This window comes from Topomyia yanbarensis, chromosome 3 (genome assembly GCF_030247195.1).
Source record: "Topomyia yanbarensis strain Yona2022 chromosome 3, ASM3024719v1, whole genome shotgun sequence".
NCBI classification, from domain to species: domain Eukaryota; kingdom Metazoa; phylum Arthropoda; class Insecta; order Diptera; family Culicidae; genus Topomyia; species Topomyia yanbarensis.
The window spans coordinates 162,352,567-162,370,786 of record NC_080672.1 but is presented as its reverse complement, the minus strand read 5'-3'; the positions used below and the strand labels follow the sequence as shown (position 1 = coordinate 162,370,786).

At 38.9% G+C, this 18,220-nt stretch overlaps 1 protein-coding gene across 4 annotated transcripts in view; it reads right to left on the bottom strand.

The window, feature by feature from the left end:
- Positions 1-2,566: 2,566 nt before the first annotated feature.
- LOC131694164 (endothelial zinc finger protein induced by tumor necrosis factor alpha) overlaps positions 2,567-18,220 on the bottom strand; it is a 146,980-nt gene continuing 131,326 nt past the window's right edge. For all 4 annotated transcript variants that reach the window (XM_058982639.1, XM_058982640.1, XM_058982641.1 and 1 more), the window contains exon 6: positions 2,567-16,320. In XM_058982639.1, coding sequence (XP_058838622.1) covers positions 15,790-16,320 — 531 coding nt within the window. In that variant the 3' untranslated portion in view covers positions 2,567-15,789. The remainder of the gene's footprint in view (positions 16,321-18,220) is intronic.

The window sequence follows — 18,220 nt, the reverse complement described above, 5'->3', positions numbered from 1 at the left end:
AGTAATTACACACATCTCATTTCAAAAAAATTAAAAAGTATTAAGGATAACGTATCTCAGTCTATTGTTTGTTGCTTGATCAGTATTAACTCAGGATGCCTTACTGCGCATTGTCTATGTACTATGATCAGGAAGCTGTTCATTTGGTTACCGTTTGTACTATTTGTAATCTGGTTTTTGTTTGCTATAGATCAACAAAAATCGACCTGAACTTTGAATTGAAAGGATCGAATATGTTTTCTTCTTATTTATAACCATTGCATGTTCCAATAATTACCAATTTTGATACGAACTAGTACACTATATTTCAAAACAATATTACAAGAAATGTAAAAATCGCTCTATCCATAGGGAAATGTATAGAATTCGCTCGGAGTAGGTCAAACCTTCGTTGCGAATAGTCGTTTTTCCAGTTCTCTGCAAAATTTATCCGCCATGGTCGCCTAAGCTACATGAATTGAATTATCCTGTCATGTCATTATTCCCATTCTAGCATTACCTTTCCGGAAATAACCCCTTTGGATTTCGACGCGAGTGGCATATACAGATATTCATACCAAAAACCTATTTTAATCCACCTAGCGGTGCAATTGTGCCTTTCTCAATTATGAATCACGAGAATGTGTGCGTTGTTTATATTCATTAAAAGAGTTCGAGTTCTAAAATTTTGAAAAAAAACAGCCACGGTAATATTGCGAAATCGGCAAAGTCCCAAAAAGTCGATTTTTACAAAAAAAATTTTTTTTCGAGATAACATAAAATCTCGACGTTTCATGCATTTTAAAGATGTTTGGCATCAAAAATACGAATTCGATTTCTGAAATTTCATGGGGTCCCCACTGTGAAAAAAAAAATTGAGCTCTGGCTTATATGGGAATTTCATAAGTGACCGGACGATTTAGTCTATATTTCCGGACCCATATAAGCGATCCGTACGAAATTTTATAGACATCTGTGGGGATATTATAGCTATCATTTGGAACTAAGTTTGTGAAAATCGGCCCAACCATTTCAGGGAAACTGATGTGAGTTCGTAAATTTTGAAAGATGGCCGCTTTTCCCGGGCACTTCCGGAACCGTCTATGGTGGTTAATGTAGTCAACGAAAGTTTGGTTGGCCGTCGGTGACCTAGAACAGCAAATTTAAGTTGTTTGAGGGACATTTTAGCGAAATTTTTACCTTTTTTGCTTTCATCGGAGTATCGGTTTGAATCACAATTTGCTATGTGATCGCACGCCACAACCTGTAACTCCGGAACCGGAAGTCGGATCGGGATGAAATTAAATAGCCATTTACGGGGACGCAATACCTTTCATTTGAGGCCAAGTTTAGTCGAATCGGTCTAGCCATCTCCGAGAAACCGATGTGACTGTTATTCTGAATTTAGATACTTCCGACGGGGCTTCCGGAACCGAGGATGGTGGCCAATGTGGCCAAATAGACTTTGAATGGATGTTAGTGACCTAATACTACAAATCGAAGCAGTTGTGGTCATATTTTGGAAAAATTTTCACCTTTATACATTCATTGCAGAATTTATTAAAATCGACATTTTCTGCGTGTTCGTACTTATCACCCTGTAATTCCGGAACCGGAAGTCGGATCCATTAGAAATTCAATAGCAGCCTATGGGAACGTTGCACCTTTCATTTGAGACTAAGTTTGTCAAAATCGGTTCAGCCATCTCTGAGAAAAATGAGTGACATTTTTGGTCACATACACACACACATACACACACACATACATACATACACACATACATACATACACACATACATACACACACAGACATTTGCCGAACTCGACGAACTGAATCGAATGGTATATGTCACTCGGCCCTCCGGGCCTCCGTTAAAAAGTCGGTTTTCAGAGCAATTGCAATACCTTTCTATTGAGAAAGGCAAAAAGGTGCGAAATCGGCAAAGTCCCAAAAAGTCGATTTTTATAAAAAAAAATTTTTTCGAGATAACATAAAATCTCGACGTTTCATGCATTTTAAAGATGTTTGGCATCAAAAATACGAATTCGATTTCTGAAATTTCATGAGGTCCCCCCTTTGAAAAAAAATTTGAGTTCCGGCTTATATGGGAATTTCATATGTGACCGGACGGTTTAGTCTATATTTCCGGAACCATATAAGCGATCCGTACGAAATTTTATAGACATCTATGGGGATATTATAGCTATCATTTGGGACTAAGTTTGTGAAAATTGGCCCAACCATTTCCGGGAAACTGATGTGAGTTCGTAAATTTTGAAAGATGGCCGCTTTTCCCGGGCACTTCCGGAACCGTCTATGGTGGTTAATGTAGTCAACGAAAGTTTGGTTGGCCGTCGGTGACCTAGAACAGCAAATTTAAGTTGTTTGAGAGACATTTTAGCGAAATTTTTACCTTTTTTGCTTTCATCGGAGTATCGGTTTGAATCACAATTTGCTATGTGATCGCACGCCACAACCTGTAACTCCGGAACCGGAAGTCGGATCGGGATGAAATTAAATAGCCATTTACGGGGACGCAATACCTTTCATTTGAGGCCAAGTTTAGTCGAATCGGTCTAGCCATCTTCGAGAAACCGATGTGACTGTTATTCTGAATTTAGATACTTCCGCCGGGGCTTCCGGAACCGAGGATGGTGGCCAATGTGGCCAAATAGACTTTGAATGGATGTTAGTGACCTAATACTACAAATCGAAGCAGTTGTGGTCATATTTTGGAAAATTTTTCACCTTTATACATTCATTGCAGAATTTATTAAAATCGACATTTTCTGCGTGTTCGTACTTATCACCCTGTAATTCCGGAACCGGAAGTCGGATCCATTAGAAATTCAATAGCAGCCTATGGGAACGTTGCACCTTTCATTTGAGACTAAGTTTGTCAAAATCGGTTCAGTCATCTCTGAGAAAAATGAGTGACATTTTTGGTCACATACACACACACATACACACACATACATACATACACACATACATACACACACACAGACATTTGCCGAACTCGACGAACTGAATCGAATGGTATATGTCACTCGGCCCTCCGGGCCTCCGTTAAAAAGTCGGTTTTCAGAGCAATTGCAATACCTTTCTATTGAGAAAGGCAAAAAGGTGCGAAATCGGCAAAGTCCCAAAAAGTCGATTTTTATAAAAAAAAAAATTTTTCGAGATAACATAAAATCTCGACGTTTCATGCATTTTAAAGATGTTTGGCATCGAAAATACGAATTCGATTTCTGAAATTTCATGAGGTCCCCCCTTTGAAAAAAAATTTGAGTTCCGGCTTATATGGGAATTTCATATGTGACCGGACGGTTTAGTCTATATTTCCGGATCCATATAAGCGATCCGTACGAAATTTTATAGACATCTATGGGGATATTATAGCTATCATTTGGGACAAAGTTTGTGAAAATTGGCCCAACCATTTCCGGGAAACTGATGTGAGTTCTTAAATTTTGAAAGATGGCCGCTTTTCCCGGGCACTTCCGGAACCGTCTATGGTGGTTAATGTAGTCAACGAAAGTTTGGTTGGCCGTCGGTGACCTAGAACAGCAAATTTAAGTTGTTTGAGAGACATTTTAGCGAAATTTTTACCTTTTTTGCTTTCATCGGAGTATCGGTTTGAATCACAATTTGCTATGTGATCGCACGCCACAACCTGTAACTCCGGAACCGGAAGTCGGATCGGGATGAAATTAAATAGCCATTTACGGGGACGCAATACCTTTCATTTGAGGCCAAGTTTAGTCGAATCGGTCTAGCCATCTCCGAGAAACCGATGTGACTGTTATTCTGAATTTAGATACTTCCGCCGGGGCTTCCGGAACCGAGGATGGTGGCCAATGTGGCCAAATAGACTTTGAATGGATGTTAGTGACCTAATACTACAAATCGAAGCAGTTGTGGTCATATTTTGGAAAATTTTTCACCTTTATACATTCATTGCAGAATTTATTAAAATCGACATTTTCTGCGTGTTCGTACTTATCACCCTGTAATTCCAGAACCGGAAGTCGGATCCATTAGAAATTCAATAGCAGCCTATGGGAACGTTGCACCTTTCATTTGAGACTAAGTTTGTCAAAATCGGTTCAGTCATCTCTGAGAAAAATGAGTGACATTTTTGGTCACATACACACACACATACACACACACATACATACATACACACATACATACACACACAGACATTTGCCGAACTCGACGAACTGAATCGAATGGTATATGTCACTCGGCCCTCCGGGCCTCCGTTAAAAAGTCGGTTTTCAGAGCAATTGCAATACCTTTCTATTGAGAAAGGCAAAATCAGACATAAAATGTTAATAAGTGAAGCTCTTGTTCCATTTTTCCAACCTTTCAAACAAAATCCGAAAGAATAGTGCAACAAAATTACCAAGTTTGAAGAAAAAGTGAAAATTTGATCACCAGGTTTTGTACCTTCAGCCACCAAAAACCAACCACCAAATTCATGGTTTGGCGGAAGCTTTGCCGCACTTTCAGGAACTCGTATTTTTAGTGAAAGCACTGGAACAAGTGGAACAAGCAAACATTTAGGATATGGTTCTTTGTTTCTCACTCATTCACAAATGTGGGTTTTTATCTGGAGTTTACAGGTAAACTCAAGGGCATGAAAGAGCACGGGCGATCTACAATCAATGTCGCCAGCACCACAATGGGGACAGCAGTTGCGAGTGTGTCAGGTTCTGCATCAGCATCGGCGCGTATTAATGACCGGTGAGCTCGTTCTAATATTATTCATATTATTATATACTATCTGTTATCCGTCGCGCGTTTCTGCGACTTTCAGCGAAATAGAAGTAAAAAACACAAATGTCTACTATGTATAAATTTTTACGGCAATCGGTTAAGCCATTTAGGAGTCCATAGATTGCATACAAGCGGATATAAGTCGATTTCGGCGAAACAACGTTCAAATTTTTATATATTTGGACCTTCTTCGGTAAACTGTTCAGAAATGAGTACAATACAAATCCGCGATAGACTGACGTTGGGTAAGTACCGCATCAACGCTTAGGGCTCGTAGCGGTTGCGATCCAGTAAGACGCTTTTAACCGCTTTTTGAAGTGCGGGTATTTGCTGCGCGGTATTGCCACACACACACACACACACACACACACACACACACACACACACACACAGCAATCGATGCCAAGAGTTGTGTTTGTTTGTTTTGGTGGTGCATGGCATTCAACTTAATGTTTGAAAATTGTTGCAAATGTTCACCGCGATAGCGTTTTACAAATTCCATTCGGTCGATTCGGTTTATGATCATTTGGAATCATCAATTCGGTCATTGGAATTACAGTAAAAATACTAAACACGTTTTCATCTATGGGTAAAAACAAATAAATAGATGCAGACAGGTGTCTTCCATGGAGGCGTTGCCGGCCAGTGGTGGAGGGATTGTATATACACACACAAACACACATATGGATTGAAGAGTATGCCAGAAGTACGCATATCGACTACCAGGCGATTCGCTACCGTATCGGCCAGCGGAACCCTGCTGCAGCACGGAGAAGGATGCCCGGCGAGCAAATGTGGAAGACGAAAGCTTTCAATAAAGACCACTTCGTTGAGGCACTTCGGCCGGACGGCGGGGCCAAGAGCGTGGGTGTGGTTAATCTAACAAGACGGATTGTGACGGCTTGTGACGCTACAATGCCGCAAATTAGACGGCGTCCAGCTTATTGGTGAAACGGGACATTCAGTACGCTACGCGCTGCTTGTATTAGAGCCAGAGGGTGGGTTCAGAGAACAGTATCGGAGTCAGATTGAGAGGAGCGCAAGGCAGCGTTTAGGGAAGTTAGGACCGCTTTAAAACGGGAGATCAGGCTTAACAAAATAGATTGCCATAAGGAACTGTGTTGAGAAGTAGGCGCCAATCTTTGGGGCGACGTGTACCCGGTCGTGATGGCGAAAATGTAGGGCCCGTCGATGCCAGCCGAAGTGTGCCCGAGTAAGCTAAAGATAATCGTTGAGTGTCTCTTCCCGAAGCACGATCCACCGACACAGTACGACGAAGAAGAAGGAGCAAACAAGAACGATCGGCAAGTGACTAATGATGAGCTTACAGAAGCATCGTAGCGACTGAAATCAAAGAAAGCCCCTGGTCCTGATGGAATACTTGGTGCTGAAAGCTGCGATCCTGGCATACCCGGATATGTTCAGGATGGTGCTGCAGTAGTTGCAAGATGAAGGCAACTTCTACGAAATTTGGAAAGTACAGAAACGGGTGTTGCTGCCAAAGACAGGGAAGCCACCGAGAGATTAGACCTCGTATAGGATTGCTATTTGCTGGATACACTTGGAAAACTCCTGGAAAGAATCATTCTTAACAGGTTGAAATGCACGGAGGGCGAGCACGGAATTTCCCAGATGCAGCTCGGATTCCGCAAAAGAGTATCGATAATGGATACAATGCGGACAGTTCTCGAGTGTGCGGAGAAGGCATCTAAACGGAGGCGAAGAGGAGATCGATATTGCGCTGGGGAGCCATCGCCGCAGCGCTACACAGAATGAGGAACTATCTATGCTGGATCGTGAAGAGCTACTTCCAGAGTAGAGTGCTGTTTGTTGTACGCGAAGAACGAAGGGCAGAAGTCAATGTGAGTGACAGCGGATGCTTCTCAGAGCTCCATTATCGTTCCTATTCTTTGGAACGGGATGTACGATGAGGTCTTAATACTGCGGCTGCTCAGGAAAGTGAAAATCGTGGGTTTCGTGGACTATGTGGTACTAACGGTGATGGGTGAGACACTTGAAGAAGTGGAGGCATCTGCAACGGAGACAATAGACGCGATGGAGAACTGGATGAACGGGGTCAGATGAGCGCCTACAACATCGTCGGAGGCAGTATGCGTTATCGCCAGGATAATCCTCATCTGCATCACCCTGGCGGAGGATATCGAATACTACTATCGAATAAACACCAGAAATGTGAGGAACCTGGTGAGAATCGATTCGATGGCGAGGTGGCAGCAGGAATGGGGCACTACGGAGAAGGGAAGGTATGCGAGGAGAATGAAAAACCAACAACTCAGAGGCTTGGTGGGTAAAGGCGGTGGGAATGAGAGAGTTATGGGTCTGTAAAAGGTGGGATGGAGTGGTATCCTGACGAGGGGAGGGGTGCTGGAGTGTGTTAGCTGTAGATTTCAACAACAATATGGCATATCCACTCAGAACAAAATTGAAAAAAGTTTGGTATGGATCTTGCTTACCGAAATTACCAACTAATGTCAATGCTAGGGTCCACAAAAGATCCAATAGACACTCTAAGCAAATCTGAGATATACAAAATATTATGTTCTCATTGCGATAAAGTTTATATTGGGCAAAACAAGAGAACATTAGAAAGTCGGTTTATGGAAAACGTCGCAGAAATTACCAAAACTTTTAGGGAACTGGAAAAAGATGTACCATTTCACTTAAAATCTAAGGTAGCAGAACACGCCTTTTTCAAAAAACTCGACCTGACTACCAATCCCTGGAAATACGATGTAGCTGAGAGCTTGGAAATTTTCAAACAGTCCGGATATTCATGACTTTTCAAACTACTACTCGCACACAAAGTACGGCCAGCTTCACGCGTCTAGTTACCTACCGATCTTTCTACCTGTTTCTGTAAAAAAGCTTATAGCAATAACAATTTTCTTTAGACTGATATGACCAATGAAGAAGACTGTAAGTAATAGTTGAAATACTAGTATCTGATTTATGGTGAAAAGCAACTGTTTTTCATTATTACTATTATTGCGGAATTAAGCGGAAGCCATCTCACAGTGGCACGACTTAGAACAAAAGGTGGACTAAAGTCCAAACTTTGCCGTATCGGTTCAAATAGGACGATTTTATGTAATTTTGGTACGCTGAATTAGTTTTTGATATTAAAACATTTCAAAAATAAGCGTTTACCATTCATTAGAGTGCCTCAAAAAAATTTCAAAGCAAACATTTTGCGCCTCTTAGTGGAATGTTTAACTACATTCACTAATCAACAAGATGGCTTACGATTTTTTTTTCGAAGGTGTGTTTTAAGTTACTTAGATTGCTTATTTCATATCTTAAATGAAAATAAATCCAAACCCCTTTTTTCGTGTATATGGTTCATTTAAAAATGGTCTTATTTTATTTGGATAATATCGCATACCCTTAAGCTATATCACTCTATTTGACAGGTATTGCGTAAGTTAGCAAGAAATAGTTCCAGAAACATTTTATAACCTATTTCAGATGGTTGAAAAGATTTACTGATTTTCAATCATTCTTAATACCCCTACCATCTAAAAAACATACTTCCCACTCGGCTCCTTACTCTTGATCACTAGTAAAACCCTTGTAGATCATGCTCTCAAAGCTATTTGAAAGTTGTGCATGTATTCGTGTCATTATTCTAGCTATAAAGTGATTATTCGAATTCAATATCAGTAGTAACCATGCGTCTCCATTCACAGTTTTTTTTAAAATTTGATTGCTTATCGCAAGTTTTCGCAAAACTAGCATATACTCATTTTAAAAAGGAAATTAAAAGCTTTCGAATGAGTATAGTGTGATCGTGGGCATTCACGGGCGTCGCTGTTGTTATCGCATTAGAAGTTCGAATTCCATAAAAAAATCATGACAAACAGTTATCTAAACATTAACTAAACCAACTAGTGGCGATTTTACGATGTAATTTTATCATACGGATAATTTTGGTGAAGTAATGAAATGCATAAAATCAACCATTTCTTTGAAAAACAAAAATAACTGGATGTAGTTCCTATGGTCAAATTATGCAAAAAACACCTGAATTGTGCGCTCAACCCTAGAATGTTGCACTGGGGTACAAATGTACACCACGCCTTCTTTGGGGTCGTGTAAAAACGAGAATTCGGCATTTGCCGACCTGGGACCCTAACCATAATTCAATTTAGAGTTCCTAGTAAGAGTAGGAAAATATTCTATAGCCAGTTTCCTTATAGCCTTCGTGGAAGCAGGTGTCAAAGCTGGCGTGGGGTACATTTGTACCCCAGTGTACGGTTGCCGTTAGTGTTTCGTCAGGTTTCGTGCTGTCAGTGATTCGTGACAATACCAGTTTAAATACCGATTGTTTTACTACGGTAGTAACAATTAGTATTATATAATCGTTTTTAATCGTTTAATTAAATTTTGAAGCGGAGCAAAAAAATTGTTCTAATTTTTTCTGATTTTTGTTTTATAGTTAATTTTTTATACTTTTTCAAAGCTATGGCTCGCAAATATAATTTGCACATAATAACAGCTGTAACAGTACTGGTCAGAAATATTTTTTTCATTTCAATTTCGACCCCATTTCGTGGTATTTTTCCAAACCCGATTTTTAAACTTTCACTCTTCAAAATAATTGAAGTTTTTCAAATATATCGAAATTCCATTTTATACCGTATCAAGATCATTCTTTCAACTTTTAGAATCATTTGATTTTTTTTCAAATCGGTTAAAAATTCGCAAAATTATATTAATTTTCGTGAAAAAAGTCAAAGCAGCGATTTTTTCACTTTTTATTTTGTTCAAACCAATGTATGTATCATTGATTCAATAAATTCCGTACTTTCACTTACACAGCTGTTTTCGCAATTAAAAAAACGAAGAAAATGGTGTATACATTTCTTTTGTTTGCATTTTTACCTGCAAAAATTGCGATCAAACGCGTGGGGTGCATTTGTACCCCAGTGCAACGTTCTAGGATGGAAATCGCAAGTGCAACGTTCTAAGGTTAAAAAAGCTGCCAAAAATCATTTTACGTTCCAATCACTTAAAATCTCGCAAAAATGTCTCTGATGGCTCAGCTGATAGGAGAAAAATACTAGTGAGAATATCGCATAACATTCCGAAGAGAATATTGAGAATATCGCATTAAGTCCGGGCTTTTCCTACTGTGCATCTGTCCAAATATGTTATTGACCAAAAATTATAGTACACTATAAACAACTAAAATAAAAAATAGTATTGATCCGATCAATACAACCGAAGATAAGGAATTTTAAGTAGCAGATGAATCATCAGTTAATAAAGCGCCTAATCTTCGAAAATATATTTGTTAGAAATCCTGAAATACGTGTGAAGTAATTTTATAAACAGCATTTAAATAAAAAACTCAGACGATTTAGAAACGTCAAGTTTGGAAGGTGTGTGATTTGTAAAAGAATGAGCCGAATGAATGCAGTCCAGGGAATCATTCAAATGCATGTAGGGTTTTATCATTTTGTCGCATATCTGCCCCCTGTTAGTATTAACCCATTCCCCACAAAAGACAAACGAAAAAACCTGTTTTTCTCCTCATCATTTTTATGATTACGACATGATAGTTGAACGAATCATGATTTATTTTACATCAAAAAACATCTCTCTTCATTAAGTATAAGTAGAAGTTGTTGCTAGGAAAATGAACAAGACTTAGTCGTGCCTGGCGATGCCATATGGCATCGCGCGCGGGGAATTCGTCAAGGTAGGTTTTTACTTGGTTGGAACATAAAACAAATTTTGTTTTGAAAATTTACATTAAGAAAGGTACAATACATACGATATTGAAATTTTCCGTACTGACTATAAATGTATTGATGGAAATGAAAACAATTTTTTGAAGGCCACGTATTAAGGAGGAGGCGGGAGGTTTGGTTCTCGAAACCACTTTTTAAAGATTACGGAAGTCGTTCAAGGCGCTACCGGTGAGCGATGGTTATGAAAATTTTCTGAGAGATGTAGCTAGGATGTGTCCGTGGTTAGTACTAAAATGAGGGGAAAAAAAAATTCCGGAAATTTTTTTTTTAACGAAAAGTTTTCATTTTTTTTTCCACTTTCTAATGCCAGCCATGCACACACCCCAGATACACATCTCAGAAAATTTTCATAACTATCACTTTACTGTAGTACCTTGAAGAACTTCCATAAACTTGAAAAACGTGATTTTGAGAAAGCTACCTGCCTCCCCTTTTATATGTAATCCCCAAAAACTTGTTTTAATCTATGTCAATACATTTACTAACAGTACGCAGAATTTCAATACTGTATGTTTTGTACCTTTTTTAATGCAAATTTTCAAAAAAATGTTCGTTTTATGGCTCAACAAAGTTGAAATCTTCCTCAATTAATTAAAATGTTGGTCCAATTTTAGTATATTAGAACATGCAAAAGTTTTTAGTTAGTACTATTAGTTTATAAAAATCTTCCTTTGCAAAAGAAGTACACTGTTTCGTCCAAAAAAACAATAATTTTACTTTGATTTATTCTTAAATATCCTCATCTCTAAGGTGGTATACAGACGTATTGCTTAGATTTAGAGATTTCATTTTACTTACATTTAGATTATTTTTGTTGCATAACAAAAAGTTATTTTCATTAATATTTTGCACTGAAAAACGACTTACACTTGAAAAAATCTATTATGCGATTAAATTGTCTCAATTCTATGGCACGTGCCGCTTCAGTACAGGAAAAAATGATAATTAGATTTCGCAAATAAAATAATTAAACTACACAAATGCATATGTCTGGATAAATTTCTTTTCATTCTGGTTTTTATGCCTAAACTTTTCCTAAACGTTGTTGGTCGTTCCAAAATACTTTTTTCTGACTCGCGATACATTTTCTGGTATATAAAAATTTGTCCTAAAATGGTTCTTGCTTTCCTTACAACATTAACGAAAATTATAACTAATTGTTAAAATCGTTTTTTTTCCGAGACATTAAATTAAAACAATAATTTAGAGCATTTTCTTATCACAGATTTAGTTTTCTCTTTTGACTCCACGTCTAATTTCTAGCAATGATTGGGAAGATTTTAAATACGTAAATAAGAAGAAACATGAAACAAGTTTCTTGGGAAATATGTTACACTAAGTCCAAGTTTGACAATACGCTCCTGTCTCCATTAACGCTTCGATGTTCATTCGTGCGCTTACTGAGATGATAATTATTGGGTTTCTAGAAGTATCAGTAAAATTGGCCTAAAAGTCAAATATCACGAGTCTTTAGTCTTTTTAATCGTTCGAATTTGAGTTCTTTTTAATTTTTTGCTTGGCGACTTTTGTTTTTAACACAGAAATAAAGGAAACTAAATACGTTTGATTGAAAATGTGAAAACCAATCATTCACTAATATTTAATATTGAGTCAATCTGTTCCATAAGTTGACTAACTTCATTCAATTTATCGTACTTTTTCACTTGAGTGTGCAACACGTTAGTTTACGGATCTAGCTGAATTAATAAACGGCAAGATATGTAATTTCGTTTTCTGACAGGACAGAATAGCATTCACAATCCATTCGGTTCATTCGCTGTGTACACTCTATTTTATTGTACCTGTGCCTGATTTCCTGCTAGATCCTTAGACTTCAATGTTTTGTTTACAAAAAAATATCTCGTTACATAACCGTAACTTTATGTTGCATTATCCACTACATTTAGTGTTGTTTTCTATGGCAATTTTCTTACAAACTATAATTCGCCATCCGTTTCCTTCGAGTTTAAGCATACACTCAGTTGTCTGCTTGAGTGTACCGAAAGAAAATGCCACTATATATCCGGTTGTTTGTGTATGTGAGGTTGTTCGTTCCTATTACATTCACTTACCCTTAAATTGGTTTGAAGACGTAAGTTTGCAGTAGCTATCACCTGTAAATAATGATTTACGTCACCCGGCGGTGTTAACACCGTATGCGTGCAGTTTGCGAGTATGAGTAGAAACAATTCAGTTAGCATAAATAAAATTTGTCTGTGGCACATAAAACAAGCGCGTTCGGGAACAAAAGTCTGATAAAAATCCACATATGTTACATTTTCTGTAGTTTATCTTGCTATATTCCGTTTTGTATATATGAGTAAGAAAAAGAAATTCTTGGGTAAATATTTGATTGTAGTTTCTGTTCCTGCTTCAATTATGTTCTGGCCGTATGTTCCTCTATTGTTGGCTTGTTTCGATTGCAATATAAATATAATAATGAGTGTCGTATTTCATATTGTTCTAGTTTGTTTACCGTTTTATCTATTGTTGGTTGGTGTGTATGAGTTTGTAAAACTTAATTATCCTATTGTTCTCTTGTTTGTTGTTTGCTTGGTTTGTATTACTCTATTGCATCGGTTTCGCGATCGATTTCAATTATCAATTAACTATTCTTGTTCTGTTAATCACTTAATAAAGTTTTCCACTGTTAAAAAAGTTTTAATAAAAATAGCACCATCTGTTTTGTTGTTGTGGAAGTTATATATCTATATTTTATTTCTTCGGTTGCTCTATGTTTAATTAGTTTTGTTTTGCATTTACAGTCGTGTTCTTTCATTTGTGTTTCGTTTTATTGTAGAGGTATCTTTAACGTCGGCTTTTTCTTTCATTCTTTTGTATGGACTTTGAAGTGGAATTCACATTCGTGTTTTATACTGGAAAGGAAACGGGTGGAAAATTCCTAATGTACAATAACTAGGCACTCTTGTTTCTTAAACTTTTATATTTAACTCATAGAAATCAGCTGTTGCTTAAATGCATCTAGTGCGTATTCTCAGTTGGAATCAGCTGAAGTCACTGTTTCATAAATTCCAAACATTGTTTCTTTATGAATTTGGCATTTATCTTACTGGTAACAACTGCTTCTCCGTATAAAGAGTTCGACTCTACTTATAGCGATAAAGGTTATTCTATGCAGTTTCGGTTTAATTTTTGTTTTACTCTTAAACACACAAGAAAAATGTTTCGAATATTGATTTTGGAAATGCATTGTCAACGTTCGTTTCCATTAAATGTTGTTTAATTTCTACTTTGTAGCTGAATGGTTCGTTTTCTATGTTTGTGTGCAAATCTTCCATAATCGGTCTAAATTCATCTCGTATACGTTCAGTTTAGAAGCAATATCTTGCCATATCAGTCTTTGGTTTCGATTTCTGTCAGACCTACACATTACTGAACCTGTTAGAAAAACGTAGTTACTCTGTGAATAATTTTCTTTGCTCGATTTTAATGCATCTGAGAAGTTTCATTGAGCGTAGCCTTGTGTAGAGAAATGGAATAGGAAGAGAAAATGTAAAGAGGAAAATAAATCTCATTGCAGTACAGAGTGAGCGTTTGCTTTAAAATACAGAAGTATAAGTTGACAGTTCAACGTGAAATAGTTATTTGCCGCTGCAGTTGTTCACGACATCGTCAACAGAAGGAAATTCATTTAAGAATTGAGTTCATCCCTCGTATCGAACCAAGGTAAGCTGCGTACAAGACAATCGATTTACCAACTACGCCATGTTCGCCTCCTGTCTTCTCGATGATAATCAATTTAGCTCACTCCACGAACTTTGCTATGTTTGCTAAGTAAACGAGCGACAGAATTTGCACTATTTTTTTCAATTCGAAGTCTTTTCATTTTAAGTTTTCGTGTCGCACAATAAAAACACGAATGGTATTTATTTTTGTATACACTTTAAATTTGAGAACATCATTTTGTTGTGAATAAATCTGAATGGAACTGGCCGCCGTAGCGTGGTCTTCTGGAGCCTTTTGAGGAATCTCGGGTTTTGCGCCCCTTTGGATTTTACATTGGCTTCCGTTTTCAGTTCGACTAGCGAACAATAGTGTATACCTGGAAGTAGCATACGAATTTCGACTTATTTTATGATGTATTCGAATTGTCTTATAAAGTAGTTTAAGATTTCAGTACCCCTAGGGTTGGCCCACACTCAGGGTATACATAAGAGGCGTTGATGCAGATGGAATGTACCTCAGAGTAAATAAAGAGATGAATAAACACGCTCTTTGTACTTTTCATGCGAATCACCGCTCTTCTCTTTTACAATAAACCTCTTCACTTCGATGTGTGTTGCTCCCATGTGTGCATTCTACTCCTTGGTTCCTCACATTAAAAGAGCAGAAATAACAGACTCTTTCGTGTGCATCTTGGTCCCACGCGCACGAAAGCAGTGAAGGGAACCAGAAAACATGTTAAAAATATACTTCCGATCCAACTTTTTCTGAATTGTAGTTTGATACGACTTCCTCCCTGTTTGGGCAGTCACAAAAAAGTGGCTCTTCAAGGTGACTCTTTGTGCATCTCTCGGTGCACAAATCTTTCTATTTTTCGTTCTCAATTTTCTCTTTATGCGGGTGATCTGCACATCGCATTGTTTTTGTGCTGCTAGGGGTATCGGTGTATCTCGCATCTTATGCACATTGTGTGAGCAAATAACAAGCCTGCTTTTTATATTTTAACATTTTTAGGCAAAAAAAACGATTCTTTAAAAACACTACAGTGAAGTAGCCCGTTAATAGGAAGATTGAAAAGAATTTGAAATAGATTAGACTTCCACATAAAAATATAATATCCAATCATATAAGTTTTTGTTCTCTGATTTCGGTTGCTTGCCGAGACCATCCTGACACTAACTCAGTAGATTATCACCAAAGGCTCATGAGAGGTAAACTGCTCTGTTTCGCATTATTCCATTAACACTACGTTTGGTCTGATCCAGTAATTATTGTGCATCGAAAATGAAAAATTTGCACATAAATGAAAATTGTAATTAATGTAAATTGTTTTTCACCCTAACACTCTGTAGATTATTTTAGCATCGGAAGATATTGCAGTGTAGGAGATCTAGTCTGAGACTGTAACATAGAAGTCTTCGGCACTGGGCTACTATTGGAAACTGCCTCGATGTAATCAACAACAATATCTCTTCAGTGGTGTATCGCTATCAAAGCTGGTGGCCCAACGTGGGTTGGTAGTGTTGTCTGTGGGACATTGGGAGGATACGGACCCTCCAGCGGATGTCACTGTGCTACTACCGCTTGGGGAGCAGCTATGACCGTCGCTATGGATGTTGAACCTGTCGCTATCGTTGCGTTTGTGTGGGTAAGTTGTAAATTTGCATTTGGCCCACTAGTGCCGTTTCCAGTCGAAGTAGGCGGTGCGATGGGACCATGGGTAGTATTGCTGGTAGTAGTGGTTGGATTTGCGGATACTACTGATGCGTTTGCTATAAATGGTTGATTGAATGGTGGACCGTAGCATTGCGGAAAGTACAATTCGTGTTTTACCGGTCCCATCCGCTGGACGAGATTATTTTGCTTATCCATCAGGAAGGTAGGCGATACCTTTTGCTCCAGAGTACCGTTGTTGTTGTTATTATTATTGTTTGTATTATTATTGTTGTTATTATTGTTCAATGCTGTCATCGTTGCCAATTTACGCGCTTTTGAAGAATGTGGATTCATGTGATTGTCGATGTGTTTTTTGACTTCCTGTTCGGTGGCAAAACGTCTTCGGCAGTTTGGCATAGGGCAACAGAATGGTCGGTCTCCCTGGATTTGAAAGAAATGGAAATATTAGTTATATTCATACTTATACTTCGAAACCACGATGTAAAGACCTAGCTATATTTCACAATACGTTTGGATATAAGAAAGCATTGGTCAGTGGGTTGTGATGATAAAAGAAAACATATAGCAGCTCTAGTAAGGATCATGTGTGGGTAGGAATATTTTGAAGAAATTTGAAAAAATTGAATATGTTCAACAAAACTATGCCAAATATTTTAAATGGAATTGTCAAAGATTTATTTGCAAAAGTTATCTTGCGAGAATCTTTCTTTTTAGTGAAAATCGGCGGTAGACCTCGACACTTACCGGTCGGCTCGTTGAGGAGGCTAGGGCCGAGGACTACAACGAGTAAATCGCGGCGAAGCGAGGAGCTAAACGGCTCCTGGTGTCGTGACAAAACTGGGAGCCTTATGGTTCACGAAACGGACATCGGTACTGAGAGAAATTCCGCCACATTCTGTAGTCCTTGACTTTTCGGCGAACATGGACTGGAGAGTGTGCGAGAAGTATCCCCATAGCGACCACCAGGGTTTCGCTACCGCATCGGCCTATGGAACTCTGCTGCAGCACGGAGAAAGACGACCCGCAAGCTAAAGTGGAAGACGAAAGTCTTTAACAAAAACCTCTTTGTTGAGTCACTTCGGCGAACAGCGGAATCAAGTACGTTGATACGGCTGATCTGATAAGAAGGATTGTGACACCTTGTGACGTTGCAATGCCGTACAAACTAGAACCACGCAGTAGACGGCATCCAGCTTACTGGTTAAATAGTTAGCTCATTACGCTTGTCTCAGAGCCAGATCGCGGGCTCAGAGAGCATGATCGGAGAATGAGAGAGGAGCGCAAGCGACGTTTTGGGTAGCTAGGACCGCTTTAAAGCGGGATATCCAGCTTAGTACGCCAGTTTGCCATAAGGAGCTGTGCTGAGAAGTAGACGCCAATCCCTGGGGGACGCGTACTGAGCCGTCATGACGAAGATGAGGGCTCGTCGACACTAGCTTCAATTTGCCCGGGTTAGCTAAAGATAATCGTTGAGGGTCTCTTCCCGAAGCACGATCCAAGTAGCTGTTTACCGACACCGTACTGCGAAGAAGAAGGAGCAAACACAGCCTAGTGGCAAGCGACTAACGACGTGCTCAAAGAAGCGTCGATGCGACTGAAATAAAAAAAAGCCCTCGGTCAGGATGGAATACCAAACGTGGCGCTGAAAGCTGATATCCTGACATATCCAAACTTTTCCAGGATGTTACTGCAGACGTATTTAGATGATGGCAATTTCCTAGAAATGTGAAAGGTACAGAAGGTGGTGTTGCTGTTAAAGTCAGGGAAGTCACCGGGCCATCGAGCCTCGTATAGGCTCACCGCTCACCACATGACGGATATGTTGTAGGTCAGCAACTGCAAAGCTGTTCAACGGATTCAGATCACCGTCGAAAGGAACGTGATTGCATCGAAGCATGCACTGAAGCAATTGGGAGTGATAATCGACGACCGGTTGAGCTTTAACAACCACGTTACACCTTACACCTGCGAAAAGTCGGTCTGTTATCTAGTGTTTTGTCATTGATACTACGTTCCTGCCTGGGGTGCGGCGCGGAGAACCAAGTGGAACCGCGAAAAGCTGAACAGAACGTTCCGGTTGGTGGTCGTACGAGTTGCGATTGCGCACAGAATAAGATCCTCGGAGGCTGTTCGCGTTATCGCCGAGATGATCCCCATCTGCATTACCTTGACGGAGTGCTACAATCAATGAAATTCCAGAAACGTATGGAAGATGAATCGATTCGATGGCCTACTGACTCAATGTTGGTTAATTTGAGCCGGATTGAGTTACAATCTTCGACAAAGTTGTAGACAATTTAATTATCTTTCTTATTATCAC